Source organism: Ctenocephalides felis, unplaced genomic scaffold (genome assembly GCF_003426905.1).
Source record: "Ctenocephalides felis isolate EL2017-DRISC unplaced genomic scaffold, ASM342690v1 CF-g0.4_SCAFFOLD_00845, whole genome shotgun sequence".
Classification (NCBI taxonomy): domain Eukaryota; kingdom Metazoa; phylum Arthropoda; class Insecta; order Siphonaptera; family Pulicidae; genus Ctenocephalides; species Ctenocephalides felis.
Window position 1 is genome coordinate 23,613,220 of NW_020536999.1, and position 22,152 is coordinate 23,635,371.

Consider the following 22,152-nt stretch of genomic DNA (forward strand, 5'->3'; position numbering starts at 1 on the left):
GAACTGGAAAAACATGAAAACCGGTTTTTAAATTTTAGCGTTCCGGCAAAAAAATATTAGCACAAAACCACTGGTTTTATCAAAGTCGTTTTTAATTTAGTAACAAATTGAGGTGTATGAACTTCTTATAGAAAAAATAATATTTATAAATTAAATCTTACATTCATTCGCATTTCTTATACGCTAACATCTACATCATAGGTTCCAATTCATGTATTTTTATAGCCTTACGTGTGCCTATACGTTGCATTCTATACTACACGCCTTACATCTGTACCATACGCTATATTTCATTATATACTCTCAAATCCCTACATTGTATACCGAATACACCTAACCTATATCTACTATATATCCTATTACCTATAATTTCCCTTATACGCTACATTAACCCTACCGAGATTCGAACCCGGGTCCGCCTCGTGGCACGCGACGACCTTATCCACTACACCACCGTAACGCTACAATCAACCGTCTTTTTTCGCGTGTCGTCGCGCCACCTTAGTATTAATTACCTAATTAATTAGAAAATGACCCGCGGAAACAACAGTGCGTCCCATATTATATTATTAGTGGGGGTATCCGATAGGGTAGTGGTTAAGGTGCGCGACTTCCACGCTGAGGTCCCGGGTTCCATTCCCGGTATAGACAATAGGTAGGTAGAGATAATACATAGAGCGTAAGGTAAACCTATATAATATAGGTGAATATATAAATTAGACAGTAGTATTTATAAGAAGTAAAAGGTCTGTAGGTATATAATAAGTTAATGACGGTATAGATATCTCACGGTATGATAGATAACAGATATCTATATATGATATACAATAATATAGTATAGTATGATAGGTAATAGGTTATCTATCATATTATTAATAGAATATATAAATTAGACAGTAGTATTTATAAGAACTAAAAGGTATGTAGGGTATATAATAAGTTAATGACGGTATAGATATCTCACGGTATGATAGATAATAGATATTTATCGATGATATACAATAATATAATATAGTATGATAGGTAATATGTTATCTATCATATTATTAGGTTAAGTCTTATAAAGTATTGTAATAAATCTTGAGTACTTTTATATCATAATAAATACCTGTAAGTATTAATGAATACAAATAATACCAGAATAAATATGATTAATGTCATTGAAGAATATAAATTATGTACTCAATGATTCCCTCATACTTGTACAATTTAATGTATAGACTAGCTGTGTATAATAGAGTTAATTATATGAAAAGTCAATATATTAGATTTGTGAGTTCTTATCGAAATATATCAAATTTTTTGAACCGGTTTATGAACCGGATTTTAAATTTTAGCGTTCCGGCAAAAAAAATATTAGCACAACACCACTGGGTTTACCACTTTTGAACTACAATTTCAATAACTGTTTCAAAAACTGTTTCTAACTCAAGACAACCCCTTATAGAGGAACTAGGAGCCTTTTGTAACAGGGGTAAGTAGTAACAGATGTTTTTAAGAGGGTTTTGAACGTTAATGAAATATTTTTTTGATTCAATTGAACTTGTAAACGGTCATGTATCTTAGCTACTGTCCCATAGAACGAAGCAGTAAACAAATGTGCAAGTCTATCAGTTTTGATAGGTAAAATAAATTTAACCCTCCGTCGGTCGGATATTTTTTCACCTTCGAACGGTCGGAAAGGTCTGGCTGGACCACCATTCATTTTACATGCATTTATATGGGATAAATGAGTTTTTGGTGTCTTATGTATTAACGATTATATAAAAAAATCAAGAAATATAAAGAAATCGTTGCTGTTTTTGTTAATTTTTCTCTTTTAAATCTATGAAAAACAATATTTATTCTTTTTCGGCGCCTTTGAAATGAATGTGTGCATTACTCATCCGATTTTCAGTGTTTGCGATTACCAATAAGTTTGGTAGGTTTTGAAGGAACCCTCGTCATGAAAATACTAACATTCATGTTAGAACACATAGCAAAGAATATAAACAACGCAGTTTGAATAGAAAATACCAGAAAAAAGACAACATACTGGTTCACATATATCAAAAAGCGTATATTTCATACAAAATGTATTGGTGGTCTGGACAGACCTTTCCGACCGTTCGAAGTATAAAAAAGTTAATATCCTTATAATTATCCTTCTGTACATTTTTTCGTCCTGATTTTTCATTGATCGACAGCTAATGAAATTTTAGGAAAAGTCAAGAAATTTCAAGTCGATAGGATTACTAGAAGTATTTTTTATTTTTAATTGAAGTCGAAAAAAGTCTGGCCAGACCACGCCGACCGACGGAGGGTTAATAATAAGTAAAATAAAACTACCATGAAATTAGGATTTGTGTTATTATCGACTAACTTTAAATATATAAAAGTAGCCCCAAACAGGTTGTAAGTTGTAGCATCGCACTTTTTGTAGAAAATGAGTAATTGTAAAATAATGCACCATTGCTATGGAATTATTTTTATTCAGTTCGGTAAATATATAATTACTGCATGTATCCATATCTATTTCGTTAAGATATGATCAGTGGATCTCAAGATATATTAATTTAAACAAAATGTTACACAATGCCGAAGCTCCCCTACTCATAAATCACAATATAAAACCAACAATATTTCTCGCAAAACGACATCAGTTTCTATAATTATTTATAGCAATTTTTTCACCTGTACTATATGTAGCAAAAGCAAATTCCACTTCCTACCACATCTCTAGAGACACGTGCTTAAGTTTTAATTGAACCGTAAGAATAAAATGCAAATTTAATCAAAATAATTAAAACCGGAATATTTTCCCGTGAGATTCATAGAAAGTGGTGGACGAAGATTAAATTTATATTTTATTGCATAGAGTATTTTTGATTAAAATTTTTCTTAAATAAAAGAACATGAATAAAATGCACAAATGCGACGCAATTCAAAGCACTACTAACGGTGAAATACTTTATTAATTATTATATATTTTTAATATTAATTTTGAAGCATTAGACAATACTCAGAACTATTTATTTTTGTACAATATACCCAAATATCCAAATTTTGTATCAAATAAACGCATCATACAAAGGGAATCTCGTTCTTCATCAATATGCATTGTGCATTATATGTGATTGAAATTGCATTTGTTGAAAATTACAAACTGTAGGCTTTGTGTAATTCAATGAATTTTCCTAATTGACTAATTAATAATTAAATAACGGACGAATTAATAAATTCACAATAATCTGTAGTGCAAGTATAAATTATTCATTTGTACGTTTATTTGTAATCAATATAAATACCCGAAATAATTGTGCGAAAATATTAAAATAGATACTGTAATTAAATGATTTATGTATGACGAGATTTTATAACTAGAAAGCTGTAAATTAGGTATTGATACTTTGTGAATGTTAAACAAACATTTTATAAAATAAATAAAACTAGCTATATATACATATATCCCTTTACAGCTTACAAACGACTTACAACACCCCATAAACAAAATTCAAACAAATGTCTTCTAAGACACGACCGAAGAGCATCTCATTACTAAAACTCACCCCCAACCCCTTTCTTATTTTTTATTTTTTTCCTTTGCTCCTCGGGCAATTACCTGCTCCATCTATGGCATAGTAATGTACGGAGGCGGCTTAAGAGAGTTCGCTGAAAAGTGCACGCGCCCTGCATAACTTTGGAGCAGGCTGAATGGATGTGGGGAGAGGTGCCATAAAAAAAGTCATCGATCAGAACAGAATTTCAACAACTATTAATATTCATCTAAAGTCTGTTTCTAAAAAACATCATGAGTAGTGTTGGAAAAGAGAGAGAGAGTTCGAAAAATTTGGCCGATTGAGGACAACAAATTTTGGCTTGTGTTTTTTGAGTAAGGGTTCCAATTTTGGCCGATTGAGGACAACAAATTTAGTATTGGTATGTTTTTGTTAAATTGCTTGTAACTTTTAAACCGTTCATCTAATTTGTTCAAAATATAAAAGGATTGATGCAAAATTACATTATCTATCATCTATTAACTTTCAATCAATCTATTATCTTTCCTAATAAAATAGCTATCTACACCTACTCCTATTATTCAAAATCGCCATTACAAAGAACTGACCGTCCATACTAAATGGATGCGCGCTTAGTTACAATTTCATTTAGAACTTTGAAACCGTTCCCTCAATATAAATTATATATACGACAATTTTTTACAAAACTCAACCATGCACAATAGTTTTTAACATCACAATACCCTGAAGCATCTCTATAACATTAAAAACCGCATTTACATTTTCGAACATCAATCTAAATTATCTATCCACCAACCCCCCTACTATCAATTCCTTCCAAGGAGTGGATGATTTTTCAAAAGACGATGTCAGGGTAGTCTCATCAGAAATTCCGATCGACGTTCGTCGAACATCCTTCAAGAAGACACAAGACGACGAAATTTATTCAGAACGAACGCTTTCGAAAATAGACTCCTATATTCTAATTAACGGGGAAACGGTGACATATATCATTGTCGAGAGACGTGGGGGATAATTATATATATATATATATATATATATATATATATATACTAGCAAACCCGACGAACTCCGTTTCGCCACCAGATGGTTTCGTGAGAAAGATGAAGAAATTTTTTGTTTGTTTTGTATTTGAAAAAAAAAATTTGATCAAGAAGGAATTTCGATTTATTTTTATATATATAGAAGATAATCTATTTGCAATTATTTAAAACAATTATTGATTATTTTTATTACTTGAATTTTTAATTACGGTGCGTGAAGTTCCAGCAATTTGCATTAGGGCACGATGCCATGCACCACTAATTTTCTTAGCTATAAACCTTGCGGAGCCCGAGACCTTTCCAAAGAATGCAAAATTGTCGAAATCAGTTCGTGCGTTCTGGAGTTATTTCGTCAGGAAGGAAAACCCGACTTATTTTTATATATATAAATATAGAAGAAGAAGATATCGACATAGTGAAGTGACATAGTCAATAGTTATAGCTTTGCAACGTCTAGTATATAAAAACAATAATGGTAAAATTATCGACGGTATGACAATTACTTACAAAAACTGACTGAATTGACTAGAATTCCTTTTTGTATATACCCTGTACATTTTTAAAGGTTTGCATATGGTGAATTAAATTATTATCAATTTACTTTTTATGACAATCGTCAGAATATGTGTCAATTATCTTACCTGTATGCGTCCTCTGGTGCGCTTTAAGATGGGAGCTCTTCGTATACTTTTTCGTGCAGCCCGAATACTGGCACTTGTGCTGCCTTTTGGTGTCAGGAGAATGCTCGTGCCTCGCATGTCTGCTCGTCGTCGTCGTGGTCGCTATTGTCTGCTGACTCAACTGCTGACTTTGTTGTTGGTTCTGTTGCTGCTGCTGTTGATTTCCACCAGCCACCGCAACCGCTGACATCTGCTGCCTGCTATTGTGTGTCCTATTGGATGCTACAGCTATCAATCTAGCTGGGACAGCGTTAACGGGGGTGAGACTGTTCTTGGACACCCGCAGGAAGGTGTTTCTCTGGGCAGGTGTGCAGGATTGGCCAGATACCCTTAAGATGCCCGTCGTAGGGGTAGCGGTGTGTATACTCTGATTGGCGGTTATGGTGGCGGTTGCGGTATTGGAAGTGTTCGTGCGGTGCGTTATCAAAGTGGCGGCACCGGGACTAGATGGAGGAGTTAAAGCTAATGCGGTTGCAGCCGCTGTCGGCTCGGCTGATCGACTCGATAATAACCGTATCTGGAAAGAAAACAGTTATAAAACTCAGTGAAAAACAATTACGGCGAAATTCTTGTTAGTCCACTGCCCTTACCACATCATCGCTGTCTGTTTCTGTATCGTCTGTCTCCAAATCTTCGATCTCATCATCTGGCTCCTCAATTTCATAATCATCGCAGCAATCATACTCTCGTTCCCTCTTGACACCTATCGTCCCTGTACAACTCAGGTTGCTGTCCCAAGAAACACCGCTGCAGGCCGAACTTGCTGAACTCATACTTAAGGAATCGAGTTGTCTGTCCGCGACTACCACCAGGTTCAGTTCGTCGAGGCAAAGTTGACCTCCATCTACAACCTCAACCTAAAACGACGACAAAAAGAATCATGACATGCTTGCAATCTAGATTATATGGATAAGTATCAGAGAGTAAGTCTAACAAAACACGGATATTTTATATATTTTATCATTACCTTCCATGGTGTACTGTTCTGGCTCCCATTCGACCCTGAGGTTGGTCCAGGAGGCGTAAACAGGTTCCATGGTGCATCCACTGAGGAATTTGGCGGTTCCGGTGATTCAGATTTTATCGTAGCTGTTTTCAAATCATTTTTGTTGTTACTGTGCGTGCTGTTGTTGTTATTCAGGTTTGTGTTGTAGGCTGATTTCTTGTAATACATCGCTCGGGGTTCATCCTGCAGGTACCTTTCCATTTCGTAGCATGTCTGAAAAAAGAGTAATAAAATTTATAGATGTTCTGATAAGGATAAAGAGTATGTTTAATAAATAATAAATGAAATAACTAAAAACTGCATTGAACACTTTAAAAAGCACTAGATGTAAAAGAGTGAAACTCGATATTGAGCACGAAAGCAGGAGAAAGAGGTAAATAAAATGTGGTGCTCTCACACTATGGACCTGCCTTCGGAAATAAGTATATTTACGATAGAATAAAAATATAATCCACTTAAACGATAAAAATGCGTAAAGACGTTCCAATAAGGATTTAGACACGCTCGGATCATAAACGCTTTATTTGCGGAGAAAACAGAAATAATAGTTTACTTTCCGGATATATTATTTATTAGCGGAATTCTGGTAATTGAATTATTATCAACACATCATCCATAATAATCGATTTAATAATATAGAGAGGATATAAAAAATACGTGAAACAAAAAAAAATTATATAACACACACACACACACACACACACACACATATATATATATATATATATATATATATATATATATATGCGTGTGTATATACAATATATTATATTATATATAATTATATTACAATTTATTTCGGTTTGAACGCGGATTTAGCAAAGACATGTAAATCCTTTAAGATTTGATGCAAAACGAGGATTTTGTGGAATTAGTTAGAATTAAATTAGATTGTATCTGTTTTAGGAGGTATTAGATATATATATATATATATATATATATATATATATATATATATATATATTCAATATTATTCCGTCCATTGAAGCGAAAACCCTTGTCAGTATCAGAAAATCAATAAAATGTTTCAATTACAGATCGAATAATTTTATATGTATTTCTATAACTCACTGGGTAATATTTCTACGTTTATTAGAATTTTTTGGTTTTTATTTAAAAATAGTATTTTTACATATTTTAGAAACACTTGTATGCCTCCTTTGCACAGGCTAAGAGAGCACGTTCCAAAGGTTGCTAATCTATTAGCTAAAGTTTAACTATTTTTGTAAAAATATTTTGTAAAATTGAATTTTTGTAAGAATATCAGTTGCTTCAGAAAAACAATGTAAAAGTCACAAGGAATGAAATTAATAAATGAACAAATAAATAATCAATGCACGGGCTGATAAGATCCAATATGAATTCTGAAATAATTTTCCCTCGTTCCCATTTTCCTCTTCGATTTTCTTTGAAAAGAGTGAGTGTGCTCACTCACCAGTGGAAGAAGAAACCCGTAATTATATCGCATCGTCGCGTTTGTTCTCCTCTCACAAAGAAAAGTGGAAAATTGAAAAACTAGCTTGCAATATTGCGCCGAGAGCTTTCTATTCGAATGTATGAGTAGAATGAAATGAATGAATTGCTTATTTACGCTGGTTTCGCAGAAAAAAAATCCAATTGCAAATGCAAAACGGCAATCTTTTGCCTTTTAATACAAGTTATTACATATCTAATTGGCAATAAGACTTCGTGGGCGCGATGAATGAAAATATATTGAAAATATGTGGTAATAAATTCTTAGAAAATATGGGAGTATTTATTACAAATACAAATATCAAATATCAAATACAATATCAATTTCTGATTGCAATAGACAAAAATAGAGTACAGCAGTTGAAAATAGTTTAGACAAAAAAAAGTTTCGTGTAAGTTTTCCGAAAGCTTCATTCATATTAGATGGTTTGGGCTCACAAGTGGACCTGAATCAGAGGTCTCGGGTTCTATTCCGATTCGTGCAGCCTGATGTCAAGCAGTAGTGACAACGGTTTTGGAAATATAGTTAGCAATATCTTGCCAAATAAAAATAGCCTTGATCCGGTTCAAATGTTCAGCTTATTACAGAAATTGTAATAATAATTCATCAAACAAAAACGGGACAACTGTTCGGGTTGCCATCTGTAGAACCGACTAGTATTAAGTCAAATCACTTCAACAGGTTATAGGACTCGAGTCCTGATTACTGGTCAAAATAATAATAATACTAGAAAAAATGCTATTTCCATACAAAACTTTGATTGAATTGCGCTCTATTTAAAAGACAATATTAAGAGCTAAAACTTTCAGAGAATTGTTTTTTATCTATGTGGAACCATTTGAGCCCTTGGGAGCAAGGAAATTCGAAAATGTTCATATTAAGGACCACCCTAATATATATATATATATATATATATATATATATATATATTTTGTATGATTCTGAATTTGATGTTGACATATGTATTAACAAAGTCTAATAATCGGGCATAACATCAATAAAAAACATGAATTTCTTTCAAAAATTTTTGAAAGAAATTCATGTTTTTTATTGATGTTATGCCCGATTATTAGACTTTGTTAATATATATATATATATATATATATATATATGTATATACATACGTGTATATAAAAGGATATTTATTAGAAACGAATATTGGCATCTATACATCGAATGTCCAAAACATTCGTACAAACGATTTAACCCTCCGGGTTCGCAAACTGATTGATGATCTCGAAAGTGGAACAAGTGAACCTTTTATATATATATATATATATATATATATATATATCGATATCGATATAAAATTAGGTCCAAAGCTAATATACTGCATCGGAGTTCGACGCAGAAAATAAAAGAGAAATTACATTTTTTGTTTCAAAAGTACATTGCTTTTTGGCACTTTATTTTTTAGATATGCTCAAAATATATTTTTAGAATTTATACGATGAGTTTACTAAAGTTTACTAAAGCTTCATATTACCAATAAAATGTATAAAAATTCCATAGGTACAATATTTTGCTCAACATATTTCAAATAAAATTTTTGGTTTGTCTTGAGCTTTATAAAAAGTAAAGCGAAAAATATTATCCTCAAATGACTGTTACAAAGAATGCTTTATAGTCTTTATCAAGTGTTTTATATTAGTAATTTCAATTTAGTGTTGAATATTTTGTTCCATGATCTTAGTGTTATGTATTATATTAGAACATGTTTAAGAGCTCCAAAACACCATATCTGTTTTTTTTATCTTTAGTACATATATCGTGCAAACTAAAATGCAAATCTATTTTAATATTACCATGTGCATTAAATAAATGTATAAAAAAACATATTGAATACAAATAATCGTGTGCTATTGTATATCTCTTGTGCGTTTAAAAAAATTGGCTAAACCAAATTTTATAATTTTAAAACAGATTTTCCAAGATGAAAAATAAATTAACTACAAACTTGTATAAATTCACTAATAATAGTCTACCATAATAATCTAGTCTTTAGCTCGATATACTTTTAAATCTTAATAAACTTCTTGCAACTTTGACTTTATCGTTACTGAAAGTATGTTTTTTCATTAGAAACTAAGTCAAATAATTACGTGATCGATTTTTAAGAATTTTTGGATGACCCCTTTGGTGATAGATGATGATATTTAAAATCAACCCCCATCCCCCAGCCAATAACACTTATTTCTAGTGGCTAGAACAAAATTCGTATTATGTTAAATTTGATTCTTTTTGATTCAGGTAAAGAATACATGTGTTATCTTACCAGACCCTCCTCCCCTAAAATTTTTTTTAAATTTCAGGTAAAGAATACACGTGCTATTTTACTAGACCCTCCTCACTTGTAAAAAGTTGTAATTTTTTTTCCCGAAAATTGATTTTTTTTAAATTCAGGTAAGGAATACACGTGTTATCTTACTAGTCGTCCTCTTAAAAAAATCGTAATATTTTCTTTTTTTCCGAAAAATTCAGATGAAAAATACAAGTGTTATCTTACAAGACCCCCTCCTCTCTCATTTGTAATATTTCGTGATTTTTTAACAAACACCTCCCCCCACCACTCAAAATATTTTGTAATATTTAAGCTACATGTGGATTACAAAGGCAAACTTATTCAAAATTGAACAGTCTATATCACCATGACTCCCTATATCTGCTCGGTGTGATTACAAAATAATGAATATTATTCACAATCGAACGTGTATCTTTTAAATAATTTTCTAAGGCTGTCGCTTTCTGTCTCCTTATTCCATTAATTATTTATTCTGGAGATATTCGCCTCGGGAATATTAATAACATGCAAATTACGTCACACAGGATTCCGTTTCAATATTTTCATTTTTAATTAAAAAATAATCCCTTGATTCCTTGCGGAGACCGAGGGGCGAATATTGAAGGTATGATATTACAGACACCTCCGATGTTTTCTTCTTAGACGAGAAATTGTAATTCGTTGTGAAACAACAAGTAGATTTTGTAAAAAACAGAGGGTAAGTGGATTTGTTATTAAGCTGTACTATAATACACATTGAAAAATGTTATTGGCACAATAAGGGAAATATGAGAGTAATAAACCGGAGCCAATTATTATGAATATTACCATCGACTTTTTTACTGCAAATAAATCCTCTCCTATGTCTAAAAATAATATAATAAAATGCATACGCAATTCGCGGAACAGAATCGAGATTTGTATGCGTTCGTTCATGTAGCATTTTTATCCATGAATAAACACCAAAGAAAATAATAAAAATAATAAAAATAATAGTGCGCAGCTTATTATCTTTTCAATTTCCGTTATGACTTTGGAAAAAACGCGAGTTCTCTTCTCTACATGGCGAATATCTATATTGCGTTTCTACTATATAATATTGCAGCTAGTAGGAATACTCTGATGTACATGAAAATAGATGTATGAATATTTTTATGAAGGTGCATTTTATTTATATCGTACAAATACTGTGCCTACTACATATAATTTTTATTATATAGGGTGGAACTGAGTTCAAAAAACCGCTATCATTATTTCAAAAATAAGCAAAATATAGAATTTGTTAGTGAACTACTATTTTAAAGTAGAAGGCAAAAGATGTGTAACCAGTCATCACTTTAATTTTTTCGACGTCGCTATCAGGAGATGAGACTATGCCTGAAATTTAGAACGATATTCTAAAATTTAGAATTACGTCTGAAATTTATAACTGCGTCTAAAATTTATAACTACGTCTAAAATTTAGAACTACGTCTAAAATTTAGAACTACCTCTGAAATTTAGACACACGTCTAAGATTTCGACCCAAATCTAAAATTTAGCTCCCTGTCTCAAATCTAGATCTCCGTCTAAAATTTAGATCTATGTCTAAAATTTAAAACCTTGTCTAAAATTTAGAACCAGATCTAAAATTTAGAACTAAGTCTAAAATTTAGAACCAGGTCTGAAGGTTAGAGAATCATGTCTAAAAGTTAGAACCAGGTCTAAAAGTTAGAACCAGGTCTAAAATTCAAAACCTTGGCTAAAATTTAGAACCAGGTCTAAAATTTGGAACCATGTCGAAAAGTTAGAACCAGGTCTAAAATTTAGAACCAGGTCTAAACTATAACAAGAGCTTACTACTATTTTTAAAATTTAGAAAGTTGTCTAAGATTTAGAACTATATCAAAAAATTAGACCTATATTTAAAATTTAGAGCTATGTGTAAAATTCAGACCTATGTCTAAAATTCAGGCCAATGTCTAAAATTCAGGCCTATGTCTTCGGAAATACGTCTTGAATTTGGACCTACGTCTAAAATTTAGAACTATGTCTAAAATTTAGAATTAGGTCTAATAAAAATCAACTATTATGTATATATATATATATATATATATATATGTATATATATATATATATATATATATATAAATGAGTATGTGTGCTTGTGCTTATGAGTAAGTGTATACAATGTCCAATTTTTTAATTAACCTCTATTAATTAATTAAATCCTTTCCTCGCTTTTCATGTTCATGTTATATTCGTATGTTCATAAACCCAGAATATTATATATATATATATATATATATATATATATATATATATATATATATATAAATTTCTGTGCTTTTGTTCGTCAGCAATTACTCTGTCATTTTGAATAGCTCATGTGCGATAGAAAACAGGGAGTAGTGGTGTTGAACTATAAATCATATCGATTATTGCATAGAGCTTGTATAAAAAATTATAAAATATCAAAAACATCACAAATCTTGTTTCAGCTACATTTTTATTTTTCAACTTCATAGCTTCACTACTTTAGTACCAAGTTAATTGCTTGCTTTGTCTCAATGCACTTAAAATAATGTTCTATTTTCAAATTCAATTTACGATGTTAGAATATTACATTATATCATTTTCTATAAAACTGCAATAAGTTGTACCAGGGATACATAACTAATTTTGATGTTACAAGAGATTCAGGAAAATATCACCAAGTTCTACTGGCAAAGCTTATTTCATATTTTCAATTGCGAGTTGCAGCAAAGCATTATTATATTAAACAATATGGTATATAATTTAGTTGCAAACAAATTAGCCAATATTCATCATGTATCAATTAAATACAGAAAATAGTTGTAAATTTTTTAAATAAATCTTACAAACGTATTACCAAGTTCGATGAAATTGGATTATTTTTGAAAATTGCACCATTTATACTAATTATAAGCAAAAAGTACTAAATGAATATATAACTAAAATTTTATCAAACAAAAAAAATGTTTTACCTAAAAAATCGCCACAGATAACTGATATCAATATAGATATCGATTATTCTTCATTCATACCCCACTAATTGGCGAGTGCTAAATAATTGAATATGTATGTTTCCAAGCACCGAAGTAAATTTTGCACGTTTTTTTATGATGCACCCGTTAGCTATGCAAAATAAAACCTCTTGTCAGTTGGTATTCCAATTTAAAAAAAGGGGAATAAAACTGGCAAAACTTTGATATAATTGAATCCCGTGATGAAATGGAATATTATACGCTGGTATAAACGTATGGTCTAATGGAATGACTGGTAAATGTAGAAGTCAAGGTAAAGGATCATTATCAGTCCGAGTTTTGTCTGGTCTAACATCCTCTGTGGATCGTGAGATCATGAGACACTCATTGGTTTCCTGAAATATTGACGTTTTGCTGGTACAAGTGATGACCAACCTAGATAAAATGGATTACTGTTGTATCTACTTCTTTTGTATTTTCAGTTGGTATTGGAAGATTAAGTTGGTCCTTATGAGTTTTAATACCATCCACAACCAAAAATATACGTTTGTGCCAACCAATATGAAGGTTTACCAACATTGGACCTAACGAGTAGATCCTTGATGACACCTTCAATACCACCCGCTGCCACCATAAATTTCTTATGCATCCCAGAAAGTATCCTGGATTTCATCCATCCATCCCTTATATTTTTGTTAAAACATTTACAAAAACATTTGTGGTTTCCTGAAATATTGACGTTTTCCTGGTCCAAGTGATGACCAACCTAGATAAAATGGATTACTGTTGTATCTACTTCTTTTGTATTTTTAATTGGTATTGGAAGATTAAGTTGGTCCTTATGAGTTTCAATACCATCCACAACCAAAAATCTACGTTTGTGCCAACCAAAAGGTTTACCAACATAGGTCATCTAACGAGCAGATCCTTGATGGCACCTTCAATATCACCCGCCTGCCACCATGAATTTCTTATGTATTCCAGAACGTATCCTGGATTTCATCCATCCATCCCTTATATTTTTGTTAAAACATTCACTACCCCCTGTGAATGTAAAATGTGGAATGACTGTTAAATGTAGAATTCAACGTAAAGGATCATTATCAGTCCGAGTTTTGTCTGGTCTTAGATCCTGTTGATCATGAGATCATGAGACGCTCATTGGTTTTCCTGAAATATTGACGTTTTTCTGGTCCAAGTGTTGACCAATCTAGATAAAATGGATTACTGTTGAATCTACTCCTTTTGTATTTTCAGTTGGTATTGAAAGATTAAGATGGCCTCATGAGTTTCAATAATCATCAGTGTATGCTGAAAAAATATTTTCCAAAAGTGAATAGAACTCCCAACCGCACCATCCAAACATTAACTTTTGTGCCAACCAATCTGAAGGTTTACCAACATTGATCGCCTAACGAGTAGATCCTTGATGACACCTCCAATATCACCCGCCTGCCACCAAAAATTTCTTATGCATTCCAGAACGTATCCTGGATTTCATCCATCCATCCCTTATATTTTTGTTAAAACATTCACTACCCCCTGGATTCCTGCCAACACCATTCTCCTGCGTTGTGGCCAGTTGCCAAAAATCCATACTTCCTCTCATCCTCGTCCTCGGCGCTGTCGTCGTTCTCTCTTCCGCTTTCCGGAATAGTTGGCACGGCCTTATCTCCTAGATAATATCTTATCCTTGGAGCTTCTGGATAGAAGTCATTGCGCCCGGAGAACATTCGTAATAGTGGTAGATTGCGGCCGAAAAAATCAATTTCATTTCACTGATTTCACCGAAAATCAAAATGATGGCCCTTTTATTTATCAATTCGCTGGTGGAATGGGAATAGTGGGATTGGCGGATTCTGGGATAATGAGATAGAAAACTTTGGGTACATGTTTTCTTTGGCAACTGGATGATTATACTAATGGACCATGACGTAAACATTTGACCGAGCTGGTATGTGATGTTAAAGAATAATGCACAGTAATTAATATTTTACAAAAATTTGAAAAAAAATGTTATGTTAGTGCACATCGAATATCTGCATAAGAAGTTCAATCAGAAGTTTTTCGAAAAAAAAAATATAAAATATACATAAAATATTTTAGCAAAAATGGAGTTTCAACTCTAGCATTATAATGAAAAAAATTACAAACAAATACAAATGAAATTCATAGCTCCTATGTCATTTTGTCTTTACCATTTTACAAACGTTACAAACCTTTCATTCATTTAATATAATTATAATTAAATATCACATATCCAAGTGTAACGTAATTAATTAATTATTTTTGAAAGCTCTCTCACTAACTGACAAGGGGTTGAATATTTATTCATGAACCAAAAACCAAGGGGAAATGTTGGTTTTTAACGTAATTTAATTAACTTGGGAGGTTTTTTTCTACATTACTCGTATTTTCAGCAAATTCACGAACCGGATAGTAGACAGAGTACTAGGTGTCAGATTGCTAACAATATTTAGTTCTCAACAGTAAAATTCAATTAGCGAACAAAAATACCACTTTTTTAAATATATATATATATATATATATATATATATATATGTGTGTGTGTGTATGTGTATTTCAATATATAATAAATTATATATTTTTATATTACATATACGTATTTTTAGACATCATTACCATAGACTGCTGAAAAGATCATCTCAATTGAGTAAAATGTTTTGCAAAATATGTATTATTCTAAATATTCTATATAATTTTCTAACATCATATTGTCCTCGAGCAACTAAGTATCTAGTATCAAGTTATAATGCAAACTTGCTCAAAAAATCGCTAACTGTTTTCAAGAAAGAATACTCTATAAAAAGATACACTCCAAAATTACGATATTGATCATGTAAATAAAACTGACGTATTCCAAAATATCATACCGTTGTGTGTTTTCAATAATCTTCAAGTCATTCGATTAATATAAATAAGGTATTTGTAAAATTCAGAATAATAAAATCTATCGTTATTTCACAGGTAATTTTCCACCAAAACTCCGTCTAATGGTACATTTGACGTGCGAGTTAAACATCAAACAAACGGCAATGAGTTTTATTTTTGAAACAAACGAAATAAATGGGAGAGTCAAAAAAATATAATTGTGACATAATTTATTATGGTAACAACTTTTTTATGCTATATAGCACCCTGTGACATAAATTCGTGCGTGAATTATGATAACTAGTGGTGAAAGGTCTGAGGTACCTTAAGATGAATAGTTGGATGGATTTATAAATAAATGAATGTGAAATTAATGGTACGGAACTTTAAGCAGTTATGAGCAAATAGTCTCATGAAAAAATTCTATATTTATTCTAGTCTAAAATTTTCAAAAAATCGATTTTGTTTTTTTTTCGCATTTTTTCAAAATACTATTCAAGAATATGTGTACAAGAGGTTTTTTTCAAAATTTGAATTATTTTCGGAGATAAAGCTGTTTGATAATTCTCTTCTCTTTCCTTCCTCTGTATAATTTTAAAAGCGTTTTTTTCGATACGATACCCACGATTTCTTAACTTGCACTCATTATCAATGTATATTTATGTATTATATTATGTATGTATATTATCATACAACATTATCAGTGTTGACAACTCCACAGTTTTTTGGAAATGATCTTAGTTTTTAAGTTTTGGCCTCAAATTCTACAGTTTTTTAATTAAGACTCTTGCGCCATTTATTTTATTTGTTATGCAGAATTTCGCAGTCGTTGCACTTCAATAGAAGTGCTAATGTTGCACTGAAAATAATGTTCATCGATTAATTTATCTTCATAGAGCTTGATTTTTAATAAAATTTTGCCAATCACATTATTTTTCTTGTTTTTATTTTATTTCTAAAATGTATTCTATTCATTACCAATAAAACAATAAAAAATACAGCTGTAGATTTACAGTTTTTTATATTGATGACTACAGTTTTATATAGTTTTTTTCCAGCATATCTACAATTTTGCTCTATTTAGCAACAATGCTTGCACTAGACCTTGCCTTGCTAGCATTATGGACCTTTCCTGAATATGAACTTCAAAAATATCAAGCCAAATATTTTACGTCTATTTAAAAAAAAAATGTTAAAAAGAGTCACAAACGACACCAAGGACAATTAATTGCACGGAACTGATGTGAACTAGATCATGTTCCTGATGGCGCCAATGACCGGACATCCCATGGCTGGGTTTTCGAATTGGTCAGGGTGGTATTTCCGCATTTCCTTTATTTGCTGTCTCTATCTCTCTACTGTTGGTGTCTCTTTCACTTCGACAACCGAATTTCCGGCCTGGTGACCGGAAAATCGGAAAATCGGTTCCGAGAGAGAGCGTCATTCATACATTATCATCGATGGATGGATGCATTTGTGCGTGGGCGGTCGGACGGCGTTGCAATCAGCTTTTAATATCGTAATTGATGATCAGTTATGCAGAAATTAATTGTGTCCTCGTTTAAATCGATAACAAATATTGTTGAGTGTGGCACAGTTGTAAAATTTAGATCTCTATTCCGAATTGCTTCTGTGTAGTGCGGCTATATTATTGTCAATTCATTTATGCATTTATTTATTAGTTATTATGTATCTTATTTACTGTAATAGTATGTATATTATTTACATGCATGCTATAAAAAAACACGCACATTCAAACATATTTCATTTTTATACACTAGCACCAACACAAATTTTCAGTCTTATTCCTAATATTTGTCAATGATTTTACTTTTCCCAGATATTTCATTTCTTCTTTCACTCGTGTGTGGGTGGGTGTGATAATACCCGTATCCATATCCAGCTGTAGAAAGAGGATAATGGATAGAGAAAAGTGGTTTATTTGTTGGTCGTTTTTTATTTCATTCCACTGTCTCATCTTTAAGGGGATGAAACGAATAACGTGTCCATTGTATTTTCGACAAATCCCTCGCCGCCCGGTCGCCCGCCGATTATAGAGAGGATCGTTAGTCAGGGTGCTAGTAGATCGGAAAAATGATAGAAATGGTCATGAAACTAATTTATTTTACAATTTATAATGTGAAAAAAATCGAATCTTTTAGCTGCAAGGTCAAATTTCATTAAAATACAAGACTTTACGTTTATGTTAAGTAGCAGTTACGTTTATGTTAAGTAGAAGTTACATAATTAAAATACAAGACGTTACGTTTATGTTAAATAGAAGTTACGTTTATCAATTTTTTTGAGAAGTCCATCAAGGTTAACTAGAATTGTATTACACAAACAAGATGTTACGTTTTAGTTATATATAAGTAACTTTTGTCAAATTTAATGAAAAGTCCGCAAGGTATATAAAAAGTTACTCGAGCTTTTCCCAATATTATCACGATCTTCAAAAATTAGTACTATCAGCATTTTATCAATAAAATGATAAGAATACTCTATTTGTATTAAATTGTCAAGAATTTCCAAAGATATTGGCTATATAAAATTAATTATGAAAAAGTCCTTCAAGATCTATAAAAAGTAACTCAAGCTTCTACCAGCTTTCATCAGCATTTTTATTAATTAGCAGTATCACGATTTTCATAAATTCTCGAAAATAGTCATAAAATGATAAAAATACACGGTTTGTATTAAATTCTCAAGAACTACCAAAGCTATTGTCTTCAAATAAATTTATTAAAATTTCTGAAAAGTTTAGCAGGATTTTGAAAAATTAGTATTATCAGGATTTTCATAAATCATCAAAAATAGTCATAAAATGATGAATATACCCAATTTGGTTTAAATTGTCAAGAATTGCCAAAGATATTGACTTTGCATCAGTTTAATAAAATTATTGAAAAGTCCCTCAAGATGTATAAAAGGTACCTCGACCTTTTCACAATTTTATCATGATTTTCTATAACAAGTAGTATCAGTATTTTCATAAATCCTTGAAAATAGTCATAAAATGATAAATATACTCGATTTGTATTATATTGTCCAGAATTGCCTTACATATTGACTTTGGATAGATTTATTAAAATTATAGAAGAGTACCTCGAGATTTATAAAATGTTTTGTAACTCAAGTTTTTCATAATTTTATCAGGATTTTCTAAAATTAGTACTAGAATTTTCATAAAACACCGGAAATTGTAGTGAAATGATAAAAATATTCGATTTGTATTAAATTGTCCAGAATTCTCATAGATATTGACTTTAGATAAATTAGTAAAATTATTGAAAAGTCCTTCAAGGAAACCTTGAAAATCTTTTGATCAGGATTTTCAAAAATGAGTAGTATCAGGATTTTCATAAATCATCGAAAATAGTCATAAAATGATAAAAATACTCGGTTTGTATTAAATTGTCAATTAAATAAATCTATTCAATTGTCTTTAGATAAACCTCACTCAAGATGTATCAAATGTTTGGTAACTCTGGGTTGGTCTGGTTTCTTTCACAATTTTATCAGGATTTTTAAAAATGAGTAGTTAGTGTCAGAATTTTCATGAATTATCGTGAACTGTATGTAATAAAACCACTCGATTTGTATTAAATTGTCCATTTAATATTTTGTCGACAACTTTCTCATATTTCTATCTTTCGCAAATGTATCTTCCAAGAATCATAATCTCTTCTTCATACTGTTAATAAAATGCAGACATAAAATTTCCACGAATTAGTTATTCCAAGCAAGTTATATTATCTAATCAAGAACCATAAGAACTTTCCTAAAGAACAGATAAGAAATCTTCGTTTGGAGTCGATTTGAGTCGACCTTGAGGTTTTTGGCAGAAGCAATTCAGTCTCTTTGTGTTCGTTAGAATATATTGGATAGACAGGGATCTGGAAGAATATGGACTAATAAATGAATATTGATTTGTTGTATTATTTTTCATGATAGTTATCAATTTAGCGGAATTAATACGTGTGAGATACACGAGTTAGGAATAACAGCAGATCGAAAATTAGTAGTACAAGTGATCAATACCAATTTCGCAAAACTTCATCTGTTTTAACCTACATCCCAAAAGTCGACAATAATTCTGGAAAAGGAATATTTTAGTCATTTTTAACTTCCCGAAAGAGAAGTTTATGTCTTCATAAAAAAATCCGATTCGCTAATTTTATATATTCTCGCCGTTTCAAGCCATTCTGAATCGAATGAGACAAAATTTAGAAAAAGTATGTGTGTGTGTGCGTGTGCACGCACAGATTTTTTGCCGTAAATCGACGTTTTCTCAAAAACAGCTGGGCCGATTTAAAAAATTTAAAAGCCATTCGATGTATCTCGTTAAGGACTAGCGTTTATCAACTTTGCGCGACGATCATCCAAGCCGTTTTTTGTAAATAACAGAAAAGTGAAAAATGTTTTGACCACGTTTTAGCTCGCAATTCTGAATCGATTTTGAAAATTCAAAAACCTTTCGAAAGATATTAGTCGGGAATCGTGCTAATTAGTTTTTGGTAAAGATCGGCCGAGCCGTTTTCTTGTAATAAAGTTTAAAAAAAATCGACGATTTTTATGATTTTTTTTGACGGTAGATATCATAGTCTTCTAGATCATACTAAAATATTACCGCCCTACGAAAACTCGTTTAGCTTTAAAGATTCGTCAAAGTTTGCAAAAATTGGTATCGTTTTTTTGGCATTTGTCAAAATTAGACTTTTCATCGACGTTTGCTCAAAAACGCCTGAACCGATTTCAGAAATTTAAAAGCCATTCGATGTATCACAAACAATGAGAACCATAGTTTGTCAGTTTTGTGAGATGATCTACCGAGCCGTTTCTTTGTAATTTGAAAAGAGTGTTAAACTTTTCGTCCACATTTAAGCTCATTCTACCGAATCGATTTTAAAAAATCCAGAACTGTTCGAAAGATATTAGTTGTGAATAATACTGATTAGTTTTAGGTGAAAATCTACCAAGCCGTTTTCTTGTAATTCACTGTTGAAAAAAAATTTTAAGCCGATTTTTATGAAACTTTCCTTGGCGATGTCTATCATGGTCTTATAGAACTTACTGAAATATCACGGCCTTACGACAAGTAGTTTAATTTTGAAAAATCATCAGGTTTTAGAAAATGAGTAGTTTTGTTGACGTTTGTTAAAATTAAAATTAGACGATTTACTTGGTATAACGTTAGAGTACTTGGTATTAATAAACCATTGAAGAACTACGGAAACTGGTTCAAATATAAAAATCGAAAATTTGCTTTTAGACAATACTCCGAGTTAACGTGTTCGTTCGTTTTCAATTATGTGTAATAAATTCACTCGGAATACTTCTAATCACTCATAAATTAATTTGTTTATTATTGATTAAGTCGATTATTTACACATATCGGGAAGTTCATGTAACTTGCCTCAAGGCTAAATACCAATACCATCTAGTTACAGCATAGCATGACTGCCAATCTGGTAAAATATTCCAAAACAATTCAAGTTAAAATAAGTTATGATACCAATTTTCTACTCGGCAATGGTAATTTCTAGGAAAATTTTTGTTCCCCAGGATATGATCATTTTAACAAAGTCAAATACGAATAGATCTAGTCTACATCTAGCAATCTAGTAACTACACCTTCGCAATATCCAACCCCTACCAGCTTGTTTACTAATCTACCCTCCGGCAGTTCGTCACCAGAGTTGACATACAATGTAATAAAGTTATCGATCTTACAATAGGCCGGTCACCGGGGCAACACGTTCTCACTTGCCGCCTTGCCGCCAGTATTTGTGTGTGTAGGTGTGTGTTTGTGTGTTTGATAAGAAGACATGTTCGCCAAATTCAAAACGAGGACAAATGATAAGAGAATAGAAGAACAGGGGAGGAGAACAATGATGGTTTTGTTTAAGGGACTACAGTCACCCAGGAGAGAAAGGGCATGTAAGATTTCATATGAGAATACGTAGAAGGTATATGGGATTAGGTCGTGACAACAATGGTGATTGTTATCCACAGCTTGTCCAAAATTTCTGCTGATACAATTAATAAATGTACGTGTGCCGAGGCACAGAATAATTGTTCTCGATTCGCAAAGCAAAGAGCCAACAAAAGTATCATCAAAGTAATAGAATTTTTGTCATTAGTACGAATTTAGCACCATAACCATATCTTGCATATATTAACAGTATTGCTGATTTCAGTTATTGGAGTGATTCTCCAATTATGGATATAATATTGTCACAATAATTTATATGTGTGTGCATAGGAGTGA

At 31.6% G+C, this 22,152-nt stretch overlaps 1 protein-coding gene across 4 annotated transcripts in view; it reads right to left on the reverse strand.

The window, feature by feature from the left end:
- The window catches only part of LOC113371669 (Krueppel-like factor luna), a 531,563-nt gene that overhangs the window by 109,729 nt on the left and 399,682 nt on the right, over positions 1–22,152 (reverse strand). For all 4 annotated transcript variants that reach the window (XM_026612332.1, XM_026612327.1, XM_026612319.1 and 1 more), the window contains exons 2-4: positions 6,209–6,460; positions 5,832–6,098; positions 5,203–5,758 (exon numbers count right to left, since the gene is read on the reverse strand). In XM_026612332.1, coding sequence (XP_026468117.1) covers positions 5,203–5,758; positions 5,832–6,098; positions 6,209–6,460 — 1,075 coding nt within the window. The remainder of the gene's footprint in view (positions 1–5,202; positions 5,759–5,831; positions 6,099–6,208; positions 6,461–22,152) is intronic.